At 47.8% G+C, this 19,775-nt stretch overlaps 1 protein-coding gene across 1 annotated transcript; it reads left to right on the forward strand.

The window, feature by feature from the left end:
* Positions 1–1,484: 1,484 nt before the first annotated feature.
* Positions 1,485–18,916, forward strand: IL22RA1 (interleukin 22 receptor subunit alpha 1). Its single transcript, XM_054011848.1, has 7 exons — positions 1,485–1,886; positions 4,996–5,128; positions 9,543–9,724; positions 10,989–11,173; positions 12,020–12,155; positions 13,066–13,187; positions 16,913–18,916. The coding sequence occupies exons 1-7, from the start codon at positions 1,844–1,846 to the stop codon at positions 17,939–17,941; spliced, it is 1,830 nt and encodes a 609-aa protein (XP_053867823.1). The 5' UTR covers positions 1,485–1,843; the 3' UTR covers positions 17,942–18,916.
* The last annotated feature ends 859 nt before the right edge of the window (positions 18,917–19,775 follow it).

Raw genomic sequence — 19,775 nt, forward strand, 5'->3', positions numbered from 1 at the left:
GAGCGGGGAATGTCGGCAGGCGCCACTCTGCCTTGGACGGAGTCATCTCCACTTGAGCAAGCGAGACTCCCCGCAACCACCAGGCACCTCTTCCGTCAGTGGACGGTGACCCTGACTCCAGGAGAGACCCCCGGGAGAGCGAGAGAGAGACGGGGTGTCCCTCGGCTGGGTCCCCTGGGGCGAGATCCAGCCCAGCCACAGCGGGGTACACAAGGTACTAGGTGGAGAGGGGAAGGAGAGAGAGAGCCAGGCTGGAGGCCTCCAGGCTCTGCTTCCCTCTCTGCACCAGCCTGAGTCCCCCCCACTCAGGGCTTTTCCCAGCGTGTACCCAGCTCACCCAACCTTGTGTCATGCTCTGGGCCAAGCCTTCGGAATGAGGGGAGAGAAAATGGCAACGCTGCCTCTGCCTGGGCTGTACAGGGAATCACCCCGCCTGCCTGGAATTGCCCTCTGGGGACACAGCTGGGATTGTAGCTCATTGAGACATCCAGAGCCTGGCCCCATTGCGGTCACTCCATGAGGTAGAACAGAAACACCTGCCTTTAAAATTCAACTGTATCTAGGGTGACCCCCACCTGTATTTCAAGTTCCCTAATAGAGGACACTGCTGTGTGGGGGGGTGAGCTCAAGGGGGTATTTCGGGGTGCTGGAGGGGTGTGTGTGAGTCCTGAGAGATGGTCTTTGGGAGGTGCTAGACAGAGTATTTGGGGTGTGTAAGAGCAGGGGTGCCTCTCGGGACCGGGGGACCTCCCGCAGGCATGCCGCCGAAGGCAGCCTGACTGCCACCCTCAGGGTGACCAGCAGGCCACCCCCCACGGCTTGCCACCCCAGGCAGGCGCTTGCTGCGCTGGTGCCTGGAGCCGCCCCTGCATTTAGGGATCTGGGGCAAAATCAGTACTTGGTCCTGCTAGTGAAGGCAGGGGGCTGGACTCAATGACCTTTCAAGGTCCCTTCCAGTTCTATGAGATAGGTATATCTCCATATATTAAAAGGCTCAAAGAACAAGAGCCCTGAATATAGATTAAATCTCATGATTTTTTTGAGGGGCTAAACCCATGATTTTTGGGGGGAACGTTATGTAACAAGCAGCCACATCTACAGTAGGATGGTTGTTCATGGGCTGGCTGTAGTGGTCACTTGGAACTTAACAGCTGTAATAGGGCTTGGCTCCTCCGGCTCCAAAAGCCCAGGCCCTTACTGCTTGAGCTACAGGAAAATCTCCATAGCTAGCTAATGATGTAGGGACTATGACACACAGTTGATCAATTCAGATTCCATTCCATAGAGGGCAGTGCTGCACATAAGCCAGTTGATTCTAATGCATATTAACTGCAACAGGCATAGAGCTCACTAACAAGTGAGGTGGCTGTTTTTGGAGTGAAGGAAGCAGCCACAAGGTGTTTCCAATGAAACTAGCTGCCTTGTTTGCAGAGGTTACGTAACCACAAACATGCACCGACACCAGTTTTGCCGTTTAAAGGAACAGAGGTAAAGCCACCAGACCAGAAAAGCCAGCCCCAGGATGGTAAGTCCCAGCAAGGGCTTTCAGGCAGGCAGTTCCTTATCAGAAAACAGGCACTTGGCTCCAGTTCAGAAAGCGGGGAACTTTTCACTCCTTGTGCACCTTTGTACGACACAGTGCGTGCGTGGACTCCCATTCCCTCTTGCGCACGCACGGCTTCATGTGCTCCGACAGGAATGAAGGCAGGGTGGTAGCTCCACTGTCTGTTCCTGGCCGGTGTCGCTTACATTCCCGAAGACAGGAAATTACTTCCCTTCAGAGGTGACTCACCTGGGCTTGGGAAACATCCCCATCTTCACATCCCAGCTCACAGAGTCATTCATGAAGGAGCCTCTGATATTTTGGGCTGTCTGTTCCCTGGTGGGTAAGTACCGGCTTTCATTTCCTTTCTACTGGGAGAACCACGGCCTTCAATGGTTTTACTGGTGCAGGGGCTGGTTCCCCCAGCAGGGGGTAGCTGTTATGTGGCTGCTCTGAAATGAGACCTAGAGCAGGGGTTCTCAACCTTTTTCTTTCTGAGGCCCCCACCAATGTGCTATAAAAACTCCATGGCCCACATGTGCCACAAGAACTGGTTTTCTGCATATAAAAGCCAGGGCTGGGGTTAGGGGGTAGCAAGCACGGCAATTGCCAGGGGCCCCACGCCAAGTCACATTGCTCAGGCATCAGCTTCAACCCCGAGTGGTGGGATTCAGGGTCCCGGGCTTCAGTCGCAGGCGATGGGGCTTCAGCTTTCTGCCCTGGGTCCCACTGGCCCTGCTTGGCGGCCCCTCTGAAACATGCTCGCAGCTCCCCACGGGGCCTCAGACCTCTGGTTGAAAACCACTGACCTAGAGAGTTCGCTTCTGCTCAGGTTAGTTTTTAAGCTCTCTGCCGGCATTGCTCTAATCTTAGTTGTTTTTGTAGCGCTGTGGAGTGCACGGTGCTGTACAGACTAGCAAGGGAAGGACTAGGGGCTTGCCCTAGGCCCAATCCAAAGCCTGTCAAAATCACTGAAAGGCTCCCATTGACTTCACTGGGCTTTGGATCAGGCCCTCTCGGAATTAGCAGACCGTGGGGCTGGAGGAAGGTGCAATAGGAAACTGGCAGGGGAAGGGAGGTAGAGTTATCATAGGGGTCAGATCATTGGCTGGGTTTCTGCAGGAGGCAGCCCCAGAGCTGAGGCCAGTTACCGTCAGCAAATACACCAGGCGAAGAGCTGAGCTTAATGACTACGGGGCCGTGTCACCCCCTTCAGCAGCAGGATCCTCAGGACAGGGGTGCGGGACAGGGGCAGCGTGAAGAGGGGTTCAGGTCTCTCCGCACCGTGGATCCCCGAGATCTGTTTGAAGTGCGCCCCCGAATCCGTGGCAGATGGAGCCATCCACATGGAAAGCCCCTTTCTCTCCCGTGTTCTGTTGGGCCCCCTCCTGCCAGTGGCTGGGCCCCCCTGGGAATGCTAAGTAGCAGCCATGGAGAGGACAGTGGGACCTATGGCTGCTCCCAGCTGGGTTGACTCGCTCCGGTGTCTGTGCAGGAATCCAGCAGGCTCTCCGGTGCCACGGACCATGGCCAGGCCCCTGTCCCCTCTCTCTCCTGCTCCCCCATGCCCTGCAGAGCCCCTTCCAGGACACATCTGAGCAAAAGGGACTTCTGTGGGGAGCCATTGGGCTTGGAGTGTGTGGAGGTAGCACGCAAACAGCATTTGCCCCAACTCCCTCGTGGGCAGAGGAAGACTCAGAGCCACATGCTGACCCCCAGGGGGCGCTCTGGGACAGTAGGGCAAGAGAAAAAGCAGCAACAACCCTTTTATGCTGAGCAGCGCCAGGGGCAGCATCTTTCCGAGGCTAGCTATGTGAGCACAAGGGCCGCAGGGTCAGTCCTCAGACCTGGCTCCAGGAGCCCACAGAGGGCCTTTCACCCTGGGGCATACTTAGGGCCACGTCCTGCCCTCTTTCCGCCCCCACCAGCGCCCACGTTACTATCCGTGTGCACTGCCCTTGTGTCCAGAGGGAAGCTGTGCTGGGCCCTGCACAGACAGAGGTAGGCATGGCAGCTCGCACTCAGAATGGGGTCGTCCATCAAGGCAGAATCTGGCCAGCCCCTGTTTACTTATCGCATGGTGCCAATACGTTTCCTTGTCGCTTCGGCTCCACCTAGTGACTTCTCAAAATGTAGGTCACTGGCTCCAGAGGGACAGCTGGGGCATGCTGTGTAAACACGGCCTCTTTGAGGGTTAGATGCTAAATATAAGAGCCTGGATCAGTTCCCTCGGCTGCATTCCAGACCAGCAGGTAGCACGAATAAGCCGTGGGAAAACCTTGGCTTGTGTATTTACGTGAGTAAGTGCTCTGAAGGGAGCCCAAAGCCTGAGCCCTGGTCCGTGGCTCACATCAGCTTCTTGCTGGGGCAGAGCTAGCTCTTTGGAGCACATAGAGAAAGATCAAGTGATTTCCCTGCTCCCCAGAGCCAGGCTCCTGGGCCGAGCCTGGTGAAGCCAGATGGCACGTAGCTGGGGAGTTGTCTTTACCCTGACGCTCCCAGGCCAGAGTCCACTACCAGGCCCTTAAGCAATTCCTCTGAGTATTGCTCTGTGTACAATCATCCTGAATCCAACCCAACTAGCCCGCTGACTTCTCTCGGCAGGAGAGGTTCTTTGCCCTCACTCATGCAGGGTTCAGCAAGGTCAGCCAGGAAGTGACACCCTAAATGTTAGCGTAACGCTCCTCACTGCCCAGGGAAGAGGCATGGATTGTTATAGGCAAGCTGCCTTTGGTACCCAGATCAGGGGAATCCTCAGGTGGTGTCAAGCCACTAGAGTGGCACTTATTATATACATTGCAGTAGCATCTAGGGGCCCCCCAACCAAGAAACAGGGCCTCATTGTGCTAGGCACTGCACAGACATGCGGCAGAAAGATGGTCCTCGCCCCAAGAGCTTAGTCTCCACCCACCCTCCCCATGGCCAGGGTGGGCGTGGCCCAGGGAAAGGGAGCACGGCCAGCACCCCTTTATATCTGGCTGATTCGGGACTGCCTGAATGACCCTTAGAGCTAATGGTGTAAATCAGAGCAGCCTTCAGGGAACCAGCCAGAGGACTGGACAGCTCGAGGTCTACAGGAATGCAGAGATGGCATAAAGGGACTGTTGCCCCTTGCTACTCCCCATGAGCTGTGCTGAATGCTTGCGGGGGGTCCAGCTCAGGATCTGACCCGTCGTATGTGGCTTGTTGTGCTAAGTGCACTGCTGCAGAATTGCAGGCTGTCTCCAGCAACTGGCCTCAACCCCAGCCCCAGCCTAAGCTCAGTCCACATCCAAACACCCGGTCCTCAGCCCATCTCCAGCTGACTGTAATGGGCATAGTCCGTAGTCCTTGATCACTACCATAGGGATAACTAGCACCCCCGCAGCTGGCTGAGTGTTGTGGCAAAGCTGGAAACCCTGGTGTTATGACTTGGAAGGTGCCTTTCAATGCTAGCTCCCTCGTTCCTCTAGGCTGTTCGATCACAGAGAGGTCACCGCTTCTGAAACATGCAGCCTTTTCTTCTACAAACTTTGAGAACATCTTCAAGTGGGAAAGCGAAGCAGATACTCCCCCGGGAACAGTGTATGAAGTCCAGTACAAACGGTATGTGGGCTTCGCCTTCTCCTTGGGGCCCTGCTTGAATGGGTGTTGAGTTCCTGGATTTCAGGGAGAAAGGGCTGGAGCAAGAAAGCAGGCTTAGCTGCCAGTGGCTGCTTCTTTGACTGCCATGGAAATGACTCTGCTTGGAACTGAGCTCCAGGGTCTCGGAGTTAATCTCAGCTGGAGAGTGATTGTCAGTTAAGAAGGAATAAATGGCAGCTGAAAGCTCTCTGGCCAAGTGGATAAGGACCCTGGGCTGGCGGTTGGGGTTCTAATCCCTGCTCTGCTACTGACCTACTGTGGGACCTTAGGCTGTTCTGTGCCTCAATTTCCCCATCTGTGAAATACAGCTACTAATACTGCTTGTACTTTGGTAAAGTGATTTGAGCTAAACAGATGTGCAAGACTATAGAAGAGCTTCAAATGATTGGTCCAGAACTAGGAATGGGTGGAAAACTTTTGGCAAAAACAAAATAAAATAAAAAACAAACTCAGTTCCATGATTATTATTGTTGGTTCATTTTCCAGCCAGTTCAAGCAGCACATGTTTTCTGCCCTGCAGAGCCCAGCCTCCTCTCTGTGGTGGGGGAGAGATCAGGGTTATTTCTTGATACAGTCATGGGCGTTTGAGAGCTGGTTTAGAAACAGGCCACATAACATTTCCCAGGCTGCGCCCAGGGAGACTTCAGATAATTGGCCATTAGAATTTTCTTGCAATCCCAACGCACTCTGGCCCAGCTGGAGGGTCTTCTTCTCGGAAAGCTCACGGTTCTGCCGCTCTCTAACCCCAGCCCGGCCATCCCTGTCCAAGCCTGCTGTGGGTCAGCAACAGTGATCACGTTGGATTAGCATAGTTAGCTAACAGCCCCAAGGGAAAGTGCGGTCCAAACAAAGAGGCTCCTTTGTGGATCATCTGGTCCTACAGGCCATGAGGTCCCGGGCTGCATCTGTGGTGGTGCACGAGACACATGCAGGACCCAATTATGCAATCCTGTTCTTTTCCTGAGCTGCACTTACTCATGTGAGCTGCAGTGCGACTAGAGCTGGGTAAATGCTGTTTAGCATAAAGACTGCAGTATCAGGCCCAGGGTGAATCCAGCCACTAACTGGGAGCCCCTATCCCTTGAACAAGTCTACTGTAGGGTCCTGGTCACCCAGGGCTTGATCACTGAATTCAGAGGGAGTCTTTCCATTCATTTCATTGGGCTTTGGACGGGTTCTCAGCTGGCAAACTTAACAGTGAATTTACACACAATGATTCAGTGGCAGAACTGGGGATGGAACCCAGGCATCCGGATTCTCAGCCCACCCCCTCCCCATGTTTTCACCAACAGGCAACACTTTCTCCAAGCAAGACATGGACATAATCAGGCAGGTGCCAGGAGGAGCAGATGAAAGAGTGCAGCCAGCTCATTAACCATTCAGCTCCCAGATGTGTGTTAATTATACTAATTAATGAAAAAGCCATAAGGAGAGGGCATAGCTGCCTGTTTGCATGATGCTGGGGAGGGAATGTGAGACATGATGGGCTTTCATTGGGAGGGCACTGGGCAGCCTCCCCTTGCTGGTAGGAAAACCCTTCTTTGAGGGTTTGGGGGAGGGATAGCTCAGTGGTTTGAGCATTGGCCTCCTAAACCCACGGTTGTGAGTTCAATCCTTGAGGGGGCCATTTAGGAATTTGGGGCAAAAATCTGTCTGGGGATTGGACTAGATAACCTCCTGAGGTCCCTTCCAACCCTGATATTCTATGAGCAAATGAAAAGTTGGGGATCCTTCCTGGTGGGATGCATGGGAGGCCCCTGATGCTGCTCCACAAACAACCTCCTAAGTGCCACTGGGCTGGGCTGGAATGCCCTGTCGTGCTCAGTTCCTTTGTCTATTGTCACCACCCGTACGCAGAAAATAACTCCTGGGCTCAAAACTCTGCAGCTGCTTTGCAAGGGCTACACCCTGAGTCTGCCTGCCAAGCCAGTGGCTGCAGGACAAGCCACGAGGGGCCTTTGGCAAAGACTGACCCCAACCCCTGTGCTCCGTTGGGTAGTACTTTAGCTGCCAAGCTACAGGGAACTTCTGGCAGTGCTTAATTTGTGCTTGGCAGGGCTGAGTCCCGGCATATCTAGCCTGGGCAGTTCATAGCCCTGGCACCTCTGATCTTGCTGCATCAGTTATGAAAGTAAAAAAATTGTTTGAGCCTCAGCACCTCTTTCATTACAAATTAAGCACTGGCATCTGGGATCAGCTTCTCCTTCCAGTTCCCGAGAGGAGAAGACACAATCTATGCAAGGAGCCTCTTCCAGCAGAGATCAGAACAGCCCGTTCCCAGTAGCTGGCTCTGCTGCCTGGATTACCATCAGCTGGAGCTGGCACAGCTGCTGCCTATGGGCCATGTGGATCCCAGATCAGCTGGGGTCCTGAGCAGGATGCACACACACAGAGACTGGCTGCTGCATGGAAGGTGCCATGTGTAAGAAAATTCTCCTCTAGGGTCCTGGTTACCCCAGGTGGTAAACACAGCAGTGGATTCCTGAACCCCTTCCAGAAAAGGCAGAGAGGGCGTGTGCTCCTTACATACCTACCTTATGATCCACAGCTCAGAACTGAAGCGGAGTTTCTTCTAGTAACCAGGGTCAACATGTTCCATGTTGGGTGTCGACATGCGCCTAAATCCATATCTAGGAACCTAAATACAGAAAGTAGTTGGGTTCCCAGAGGTACTCATTGCCTGGCAGCTGGGTAGGTAGGTGCTCAGCCCTTCTAGAAATCAGGCCTCTTTAGCTGTCTAGATAAAGGATAGAAGTATCTAACGTTCTAGATAAAGGATAGAAGTATCTAACGTTAGGCACCCAATTCTGCAAATGTCACCTTTAATCTGTTCAAGGTCTTTGCCAGCTGCAGTGAATATGAGTTGTGTGTACTTCCTGGTCCCTTCTTGACGCTGATTCTGTTGTTCATGTAAACAAGCCCTTTTTCGTAAAGAGATAGAACAAAAAGTTACCCGCTCACTGAAGAAATTCTCATCAATGGCTGAAAGAAAAGAATCTTTAAACGACCCAGTAATTGTATGTCCCAAATCTGTATACTGAGTCATTTATAGAGGGCTAGAAACCACTTTGAGTCTGGGAGCTATAAGACCTGGGTTCTATTACAGGATTGACTGTTCATTTTGGGTAAGTCACTTCCCTGCTCTGTGCCTCAGTTTCCCTATCTGCAAAATGGGTGTGTATGAAATGACACTTCACAAGAGCATTCTGAGGCTTAATTCAGTCATATTTGTAAAATGCTCTGAGATCCTGCTCCGAAAAGCACGCAAGAAGCAGAAAATAGTGTCATTGGTGTTAGTAATTACTTTGATACTTTTCAGAGTAACAGCCGTGTTAGTCTGTATCCGCAAAAAGAAGAACAGGAGTACTTGTGGCACCTTAGAGACTAACAAATTTATTAGAGCATAAGCTTTTGTGGACTACAGCCCACTTCTTCGGATGCATATAGAATGGAACATATAATGAGGAGATATATATACACACATACAGAGAGCATAAACAGGTGGGAGTTGTCTTACCAACTCTGAGAGGCCAATTAATTAAGAGAAAAAAAAAAAAAAACTTTTGAAGTGATAATCAAGCTAGCCGAGTACAGACAGTGTGATAAGAAGTGTGAGAGTACTTACAAGGGGAGATAGAGTCAACGTTTGTAATGGCTCAGCCATTCCCAGTCCTTATTCAAACCGGAGTTGATTGTGTCTAGTTTGCATATCAATTCTAGCTCTGCAGTCTCTCTTTGGAGTCTGTTTTTGAAGTTTTTCTGTTGTAATATAGCCACCCGCAGGTCTGTCACTGAATGATCAGACAGGTTAAAGTGTTCTCCCACTGGTTTTTGAGTATTTTGATTCCTGATGTCAGATTTGTGTCCATTAATTCTTTTGCGTAGAGACTGTCCGGTTTGGCCAATGTACATGGCAGAGGGGCATTGCTGGCACATGATGGCATATATCACATTGGTAGATGTGCAGGTGAACGAGCCCCTGATGGTATGGCTGATGTGATTAGGTCCTATGATGATGTCACTTGAATAGATATGTGGACAGAGTTGGCATCGGGGTTTGTTACAAGGATAGGTTCCTGGGTTAGTGGTTTTGTTCAGTGATGTGTGGTTGCTGGTGAGTATTTGCTTTAGGTTGGGGGGTTGTCTGTAAGCGAGGACAGGTCTGTCTCCCAAGATCTGTGAGAGTAAAGGATCATCTTTCAGGATAGGTTGTAGATCTCTGATGATGCGCTGGAGAGGTTTTAGTTGGGGGCTGAAGGTACTGCAGATCTCAAATATTTAGGGAGCGTGCATGCATGTGTGTCTATGATTGTGTAAAATATATTCTAGCAATTCGATAGGGCGGACTGAGAGCAGTCACTTTGTCTTCTCTTAGGTACGGGGATGAAGACTGGCTTCAGAAGAGCGAGTGCCAGAATATCACGCAGCCCTTCTGTAACCTCACAAACGAGACGGAAAACTTCAGAGAGCGCTACTATGCTCGAGTGAGGGCCATAGTCCAGAACTGCTGCTCCTCCGACTGGGTCTGCTCACAAAGATTCTACCCCAGAGAAGACAGTAAGGGATATGGCTGGAGTTGTTAACACCACACCTGATTACTTTAGGCTCAGTCCTGTTCTCATTGAAGTTTATTGTGACATGTCCATTGGCTTCAGTGTTGCAGGACAAAGCCCACTATGGAAAGGCGCTTGTGGGTGTTTCCCCCTCTGAAAGAGACTGTGATGCCGGACAGGAAGGAGTTTGACTAGGGAGCTTTGGGATCCTGCTGACATTTGTGTCCAGAGTGGGTTGGAGGTGGAGAAGAGCTCCTGACCTCCCCTGGAAAGCCAGATATCTCTGACGGAGCAACTGCCCAGCTTAGCGCACTTGTGGGCTCTATTTAAGGGATAGCGAGACCCAGCGGGACACTAAAAGGGGTATGATGGGAGCCTGTGAGCAGCCACAGACCTAGTCATAGAAGCTGTGAGATTGGAGCTGTAGAAGGTTAGGATAATCTGCCAGCCTTATGGATAATTAACATAATCCCACCTCCAAATCAGCTCTGCCACTGATTGACAATGTGGCCTTGGACAAGTCCCTTAGCCTCTTTCTGCCTCATTTTACCCTCTCTGTAAAATGGGGGTAATATTTACCATGCCTACTTCACAGGGACATTGTGAGACTTAGGGTATATCTATATCTAAATTCCACAGTGGTGCTTCTGTCAACCTAGGTGTGTCTATACCGGGGCTTAGGTTGGCTTAACTATATCTCTTAGGGGTGTGAATTTTTCACATCCCTGAGTGACGTAGCTAGGTCGACCTAGGTTTTAGGTTTAGGCCTCCGTGTTTCCAAAGCACTTTGACATCCTTGCATGAAACGTGCTATAAAAGTGCCATGTAGTATCCCTAACTATTAGAAATTCACCTTTCTTTGGGGTGCATCTCAAGGTGGGACTATTGTACCCCACAGCCATTCTCTACAGTTTGATTTTTAAGGCTATGTGACCCTGACACACTACAGGCAGTCACTTTTAACTCACAGCTGATCAAACGCTTTGCCTCCACCTGTAATCTTGTTCGATTTCTTTTGACACTTGCCCTTCAGTTTATTTGAGAATTCATCGTTCATAGTAACTCTTTCACAGCCTGCGATAAGGAATGATTGATGCCACATTTTATAAAGCTCCATAAAAGTTTAATAACTCTAGGCTGTCGGGCATATTGGGCTAAAGGGCACTGTACAATGTCAGAAGCAATAATTATATTCGCTAAACAGATGTTCTAGTAATTTATCATCTATCGTCTAGTTAAATGACATTGCCCACTCTCCATCTTCTTAGCTACTATTGGAAAGCCGGAGGTGAAATACGTTCCTAGCGTTAGATCCATAAAGTTTTTCATCCAACCCCCCTACACCCCTCTGAGAGATGAGGATGGCTCCCAGCTCACTGTGGAAGACATCTACAGCAGATTTGCTACCATCGATTACCACGTGACACTATTCAGCCAAAAGACACACCAAGAGGTAACACACCTCCACAGACGCACTAACCGTTGTCTTTCGTAAAACCCAGCCTTGTTTGTCTGAATAAAATGCGGGGGCGGGGCAGGCATAAAAGTGAATTAATGCTAGATGGGATTTCTGAAGAACAAGACAATTTTCAGTATCTTTGATATTCAGAAAAGCTCAATCCTACAACTGACTAGAAACTGACCAGACTCAAAATGGGAACATGACCTATCTGGAAGGGTTGGTTGGAAAACGGATTTTCAATCTGTCCCATGAAAAATTTCAAGATTTTGAAACTTTTTTTCATTCTAAATGGGGACAAAAACCTCACAATTTCAAAAATGTTTATGAAACATTCATTTCGGGTCAGCTGAAACGTTTTGTTTCAATTTTAGCTCTCTTTTTATATGTACCTTTCAAAATGAGAAGTTGTTTAAAAATGAAAAATCAAAACTCTTTGTTCTACAAATGTCAAAACTGGCTCTTTTGACACTTTTGAAAGTTTTTCCTCAATGTTTTCCTAAACAAAATTTCAGCAACATCGATGTGATTTTGTGGAAAAATCCAGTTTTGTCAAAATATCATTTTGTGATGGAAATATGTTGCAGTAAAAAATTATCCAACCAGCTGTACTATCTTCATTGTCTCAGGGAAGTGAAATACAAAAAGCAAACAACTAATGGTGGAAAACTAATCAGATATTTTGCTAATCTTGGGGGTTATTAGTAAGAGTCAGGTGAGGATTTTATTAGTGAATACAAGTGTTTTGTTGATTTTTTTCAATTGGAGTTGAAGTAAATACATAATTTAACCTCTAAAATACAAATCTCTGCTTTTGGGTTCTTTGTTTTGTTTTAACAGTGGGAAAAGAATGAGAACAACAAAGAATTTGAAGTTTCCAACTTGAACCCAGACACTGAATATAATGTCACAATATATCTCAAGCACTTAGAAAAACGAAGCCAGCCTCGTGTATTTTGCGTTAGTACGTTACCAGGTGAGCCCGCTAAATCTGCACGTCTGAATTAGAGGCCCGTGTAGTTGGAAATGCGGAGGGGACATGGGCGGTGGGTGAACCCTGCCCCCCTTCAGGGAAGCTAGTACTGGCACTGCCCCTTCCACCCAAGGCCCCACTCCTCCACTCACTGAAGCTCCGAGCACTCCTCCCCCTTCTCCCTACCCCCATCCCCACGGCCAGAGGAGCCCCGGCCAGCCCGCCCCAGCCATGCTGTCTGGCCTGACCCACAAGCTGCCCAGGGCTGCTGGCTGGCCCAAGCCACTCCTGGCTGCCCCAGCCCCTGGCCGCCAGACCAAGCCCCAAGCTCCAGGCCATTAACTGGAGCTGAGGGCCCGCTGGCTTTGGGGGACAGGGGGAGCGACGAGCGAGGGCAGGGTCTTGGGGCAGAGCATGGGTGGGACCACGGCCTGGGTTAGGGGAGGCTTAGCCTCCCCTGGCCTTCGATACCTGCTGCCCATGGGAGGGGAGGTGTCCATGTGACACTCTAATAAGAGGTGGGTCCATTCCATGAAAAGGCTTGAGAACCACTACATCAGGGAGCACAGTCCAGCAGCGTGTTATTCCTCTGTTTTAAGTTTCCACTACCCCAAGGCCTTTGTGTAATCAGACACAGCAAACCATGGGGAGAGCTGCCTAGGAGAGACACTTTGCGATTACACTCAGAGTTATAAGAAGGAGTGGGATCAATTTATTCTCACCAGTCCATTAGGAATGGGAAAAAAAGTGATGATCTCAAACAGCAATAAGGAGCATGGTGGAAAACAGATGTGCTTAATGGCACAGTTAAGCCCTAAGAACTGAATGCTGGAGGATGGATTAGATGATCCAGTACATTATTTCCAACCCTATTCTGTGAGGCTAAATTGCATTTTTTCCCCCCACTGAACAGACACCACCTGGCTCCTATACTGTGTTGGGGGAATTACATTTGCTACAGGATCGCTGTTTGCTGTGGTATGTTATGTGATCTATAAATACATCAAGCAACGCACAGCACGGCCGAAGTCTTTGGTAAGTGTCCTTAAGTCTTTACAGGAAATGTTTAATGGGGAGAATGTGAATCCATCTGAATAGGATCATAGAATTATAGCAATGTAGGGCTGGAAGAGACCTTGAGAAGTCAAGTCCAACCTCCCAGTGCTTGAGGCAGGACCAAGTAAACCTAGACCATCCCTGGCAGGTGTTTGTCTAACCCAGGGGTCGGCAACCTTTCAGAAGTGCTGTGCCAAGTCTTCTTTTATTCACTCTAATTTAAGGTTTCACGTGCCAGTAATACATTTTAATGATTTTAGAAGGTCTCTTTCTAGAAGTCTATAATATATAACAAAACTATTTTTGTATGTAAAATAAATAAGGTTTTTAAAACGTTTAAGAAGCTTAATTTAAAATTAAATTAAAATGCAGAGCCTCCCAGACCGGTGGCCAGGACCCGGGCAGTGTGAGTGCCACTGAAAATCAGCTCGCGTGCCACAGGTTGCCTACCCCTGGTCTAACCTGTTCTTAAAACCCTTCAATGATGAGGATTCCACAAACTCACTTGGAAGCCTAGTCCAGAGCTTAACTACCCTTGGAGTTAGAAAGTTTTTCCTAATATCTGACCTAAATCTCCTTTGATGCAGATTTAAGCCCATTACTTCCTGTCTTGCCTTCAGTGGCTCAGGAGAACAGTTGATCACTGTGCTCTCTATAACAGCCCTTAACATGTTTTAAGACTGTTATCGGGTCCCCCTTCTATCTTCTTTTCTCAAAACTAAACATGCCCAGGTTTTTTTAACCTTTCCTGATAGGTCAGATTTTCTAAACCTTTTATTATTTTTGCTGCTCTTCTCTGGACTCTCTCCAGTTTGTCCACATCTTTCCTAAAGTGTGGCGCTCAAAACGGGGTACAGTACTCCAGCTGAGGCCTCACCAGTGCTGAGTAGAATAGGACAGTTCCCTTCAGTGGCTTACATATAACATTCCTGTTAATACGCCCCAGAATATTAGTCCATTTTGCAACTGCATCACATTGTTGAGTCTCATTGAATTTGTGATCCTCTCGAACCCCCAGATCCTTCTCAGCAGAACCACTACCTAGGCATTCCCCATTTTGTAATTGTGCATTTGATTTTTCCTTCCTCAATGTGGTATTCTGCACTCCATTATTCAAGTTATTAATGAAAATATTTTAACAGTAATGGACACGGAATGACCCTCTCTGCTGTCCCAGTTTGACAGTACACCACTGATGACTCCTTTGAGTATCATCTTCCAACTAGTTGTGCACCTACTGCATAGCAATTTCATCTAGACTGCATTTCCCTAATTTGCTTATGAGACTGTCATGTGGGACTGTGTCAAAAGCCTCACTAAAATCAAGATATATCACACCTATTGCTTTCCCCCATCCACTAGGCCAGTAACCCTGTCAACAAAGGAAATTAGACTGGTTTGGCATGATTTGTTCTTAACAAATCCATGCTGGCTATTCCTTATAACACTATTATCCTCCAGTGCTTACAAATTGATTGATTGATAATTTGTTCCAGTATCCTTCTGGGTATTGAAGTTAGGCTGACTGATCTATAATTCCCCCGATCCTCTTTGTTCCCTTTTTTAAAGAGAGGTACTATGTTTGTCCTTCTCCATTCCTCTGGGACCTCGCCCGTCCTCCAGAAGTTCTCAAAGATAATTGCTAGCTGTTCTAAGATTGTTTCAACTTATTCCTTAAAAATTCGAGGATGAATTTCATTAGATCCTGTTGACTTGAACACATCCAACTTATCTAAATATTCTTTAACCGGTTCTTTACCTAATTTGGCTTGTGTTCTTTCTGCCTTGTTAGTATTAATTGTGTTGAGTTATCTGGGCACCATTAATTTTATAGTAAAGCATGAAGCAAAATAGGCATTAAACACCTCAGCCTTCTTGATGTCATCAGTTATTAGCTCTCCTTCCCCACTAAACAGAGGACCTACATTTCCCTTCGTTTTTTTCTTGTGCCTAATGTATTTAAAGAACCTCTTCTTATTGCCATTTATGTCCCTTGCTAGGTTGTAACTTATTTTGTGCCTTAGCTGTTCTGATTTTGTCCCTACACGCTTGTGCTATTCTTTTGTAACTCCTCCTTAGCTATTCATCCATGTTTTCACTTTTTGTAAAAGATTCCTTGTTTGGTTTTCAGGTCATTAAAGAGCTCCTGATGGAGCCATATTGGCCTCTTACTATTCTTTCTGTCTTTCCTTTTCATTAGGATAGCTTGTAGTTATGCCTTTAATATTGTCTCCTTGAGAAACTGCCAGCTGTCCTGAAATCCTTTTTCCCTTAGATATTGTTTGAAGTTTGCTTTGAAGTCCATTGTCCTTGTTCTGCTGCTCTCATTCTCTCTGCTCCTTAGAGTCATGAAATCTATCATTTCACGATTGCTTTCTCCCATGTTGCCTTCCACCTTCAGATGCTCTACCAATTCCTCCCTCTTGGTCAGAATCAAATCTAACGTGGCTGTCCTTCTGGTTATTTCCTCCATTTTCCAAAACAAAAAGTTCTCCCGTGTACAGTCCAAGACCATTTTAGAAATGTTGTGTTGTGCCATATTACTTTTCCAGCAGATGTCTGGGTAGTTAAAGTCCCCCACTACTACTGTTATTTGTCCTAGAAATGCCTCATCCACCTCCTCTTTCTGATTTGATGGTCTAGAGTAGACACCTACCAGGACATCACCCCTATTGTTTTACCCCTTTTGTCTTTACCCAGAGACTTTTCAACTGGTCTGTCTCTCACCTCCTTCTGGACCTCAGAACGAGTGCATATAATCTTGATGTATCTCCTCCCTTTTTATCCTGCCTGCCCTTCCCGAACAATATACATCCCTCTATACCAATATTCCAGTCACGAGACTTATCCCATCAAAAATAGAATTCTAGCATGACTAGTTGTGGCAGATAACTGTACAGAAGAGGTAATTGTGTGAGGCACGTGTAACGCTCCTTTGGCAATGCAGCCTGGTCATTCTAACTCAGGAAAGATTGTTATGGCGAGTTTCAGAGTAGGGCAACACAGGTGATGGCAGGTCTGAAGACTCTTTGTTATGAAAGGTTAAGGAAGCTGGGTTTATTCTCCTTGGAGAAGGGCTGACTTTGAGGTGATCTGCTGGAAGGTTTCAAAATTGTGAACCCCAAAAGCAACACTTTTATTATTCTTTACAGCCTAAGTTTTCAAAAGTGACTAGTGATTCTGAGTGCCTCCAATCTTGGGTGCCCAGCTGGCAATACTTAGAGAGACTTGATTTTTAGAAGATGGATGCTCAGCAATTTCTGAAAATCAGCCCCCCATTAAGGTGCATCAAGTTGGGCACCCAAAGTCACTAGTCACTTCTGAAAACCTTGGCCTACATGTTTATCCCTCCACTTGAATGGCCATTAACAGTATTGGGAGCTCTGCTTGCTAAGCTAAGGCAATCCATTTCCATGCAGCAGGGTGTGAGCCAAATACAGCAGAGGGCAAGAAGGAGTTTGTTCCCTCATATGCAGGATTGCACAATTGGTCTGGTGCATGAGGAGGGGTGTTTGCCTTCCTTTGAAGGAACACTGGAAGACACAGGATCCCAGATCGGCTGGGCCAGTGGATCAGATCCCATATGGCGGATTGCAAGCTCCTATGCACAGTTTCCCAAAGGGATTTTGCAATAATATAAAACAAACTTTGAAAACTCACAGCTTCATTGCTACTCACTAATGTTTGTCTTTCTACCACAACAGGACTTCAGAGGGATTTCAGCCTTCCAGCCCCTCATGCTAACAGTGGAGCATATTATAAGCCCCATTAATGATTTATCCAAAACTACTCTGTACACCCCAGATGTGCAGTTAATGCCAATTAATCTGCTGCAGCAGACGTCTTTATTCCATTTGCAAAAAACTTCCTATCAACAACAGGCCAATGAGTTGGCGTTTCAGCCCATCATTCAGCCAGTCAGCCAAGCGGATAGTTTTCCTTCAGCGTACGCTCCTCAAATAGCCCAGGAAAATCTACCATGCACACTGAACAAGAAACCTCTGGCCTTGACATATGGAGTGTGTATCGAAAGCCCAAGATGCATCAACAGGAGGAATTCTCAGCCAGACCAGATGCTGCAGGATATTTCTCCTGAAAGGTTTGTCAGTGGCAAACTTAAAACCAAGACACCAGGCGAAAGGTACTGTGATGAGAACTACAAGGAGCAGAGGCCGAAGCTGGTAGAGAGAGGATTATGGGAAAGCCGTGACACTGACTTGACAGGATCGGTGTTCTCCATGGGGCCAGCGCAGCAGCTGATGCTCCAGACAGACTGTGAGGAAGCTAAGCTGTACATGCCCCAGCAGTCACTGTCTCTGCTGCAGGAAGGAGGAAACTACAGATGGCAGATGGCAGGGTTGCTGCCATTGCTGTCCTCGCTGACAGTTGACACAAACTCTGTCTCAGAGGATGGACTTCCTCCATCATCATCCTCCCCCTTACTAAAGTCAGTCTGTACCTGCGATGACCTCCCCGGGGAATGCAGCACAGGCCAGTTGATGTCATTAGATTCATTGTCATATCCTGAAAACAAACAGACGCCTCCGGACTTTCAAACAACAGATGTGCTACCGGCAGCAAGGGAGCCAGGCTGCCTAGAACTAAACGCCATTGCACCCCATGCCTCTAGCTCCATCCAGAACACTGACATGCTTTTCACTATGTTGTTCAGAGACTTGGACTTAAAGGTACAGTGGGAGCATGGCCAGAATGAAAACACACTGATGTGTTAGCACAGCGTTGAATGATCTCTAAGGGCCGGATTCTGCCAACCTTTGCTCACATTAAAGAGTGCCCTACTGGGCAACCGTCCTCATTGAAATAAATGCGACTACTCGCTGAGTAAGGTACTAATCAACATGCATAAGAGTGTTAGAATCTGGCCCTACATTTTCATGGGCATGGGTGCCTTTACTAACTGCATTGCTTCTAGGAAAGCTATGTTATCTTTGCACTTTAATAATACCTAGCTCTTTGTTTCTTGGATGTTGTCAAATGGATGACACCTAAAAGTTGGCCTATTTTAAAACCAGATTCAACCCCCATAAAATTTGGGTCAGTTTGGGGTGGGACCCTGATTTCGTAGCTGACACCTGTTTCTTTGCACCAAAATCTCAGATCTAAACTTTGGGAAAGTTCAGATCCGGATGAAGTCACAGTGAGAAACAAATCTCGTTCAGAGAGGCTCTCATGAATGGTCATTTCCCAGATGGTAATAGTATTTTTAAGCAGATTTTGTTTAGAGCATGGAGACTACAGGCTGGGCCTGGAGTCTCATCGTGTGTTCGTCGATCACTTATCACTCGTCAGCCGGAATCTATCAGAGGTTCTGAATCAAAGCTGATTGACAGGAGAGTCAGTTTGCAATGTCACTGGAAAACAAGGGTTAGTTCAAGTTACATTATTTTTCTTTGGCTTTTGGCTAAGATCAACTGTAATACCAATACTGACTTGGACTCTTAATACATTCCATGGGTGGTGTACCCGAGCCCACTTATCCACTGATGCTTTAAAAACTCCCACACCCCAATCTGGATCTATGCTGGTTATGTGATATGTATGTACCTCGTGAACCTTGTAACGGATACTTGCAATCCCCCATAACCCAAGCCCGACCCCAGATGTACAGTACATTCCCTCTTAACTTGTGTAAATTTGATTTTAAACATTAACTTTAATAAATTTTTTTATATCCACTGAATACCTGACACCTCCCCTCCTCCCCTGTGCTTATAGCAGGAATAACAGGTGTGTCTTTTCCATGTTTAATATCTCTGTCTTAAATGAGGAATGAATAAGGGCAACTAATAAAGAGATGAAGCATCATAATGAAGGCAATAGCTGCCAATTCACTGGCTTGTTGTAAGTGTTTCTATTGATGCTTCTAGGTAAATATTTATTTGGAAAAAAAACCTAATTGGATTTGTTCACGTACAATCCAATCCAAGTTCTTTATCACAGTTCTATCATTCAGTGGCTTTTTACTATTGTGTTCTCTTCCACTTCTTTATGACAGGGTCAGGCCAGATGGCTACAGGAGAGTGATCCTATTGGGATCCAGGAAGTGGGCGGGCTACTAAAGGATCTCCCCCCCAGCCTAAGGGGGGGTCAACAGGACCTGGAGACCAAAAAATTATGGGGGAGTGATAGAAGGCAGATATATTAGCCCCAGGTTAAGTAGGTCCCCTTTCCCTGGGTAAGGTAACAGGAAAGGTTCCAGAACAATCAGGAACTTTCTGGAAACAATTAAAGCAGACAGGCTGATTAGAACACCTGCAGCCAATCAAGAAGCTGCTAGAATCAATTAAGGCAGGCTAATCAGGGCACCTGGGTTTAAAAAGGAGCTCACTTCAGTTTGTGGTGCGCATGTGAGGAACTAGGAACAAGAGGCGCAAGGAGCTGAGAGTGAGAGGGTGTTAGGGTTACCATATTTCAACACTGAAAAAAGAGGACACTCCATGGGGGCCCTGGCCCTGCCCCAACTCCGCCCCTTCCCCACCCCCAGCCCCGCCCCAACCACGCCCTTCCCCAAAGTCCCTGCCCCAACTCTGCCCCCTCCTCTGAGCA

Source organism: Malaclemys terrapin, chromosome 22 (assembly GCF_027887155.1).
Source record: "Malaclemys terrapin pileata isolate rMalTer1 chromosome 22, rMalTer1.hap1, whole genome shotgun sequence".
NCBI lineage: Eukaryota > Metazoa > Chordata > Testudines > Emydidae > Malaclemys > Malaclemys terrapin.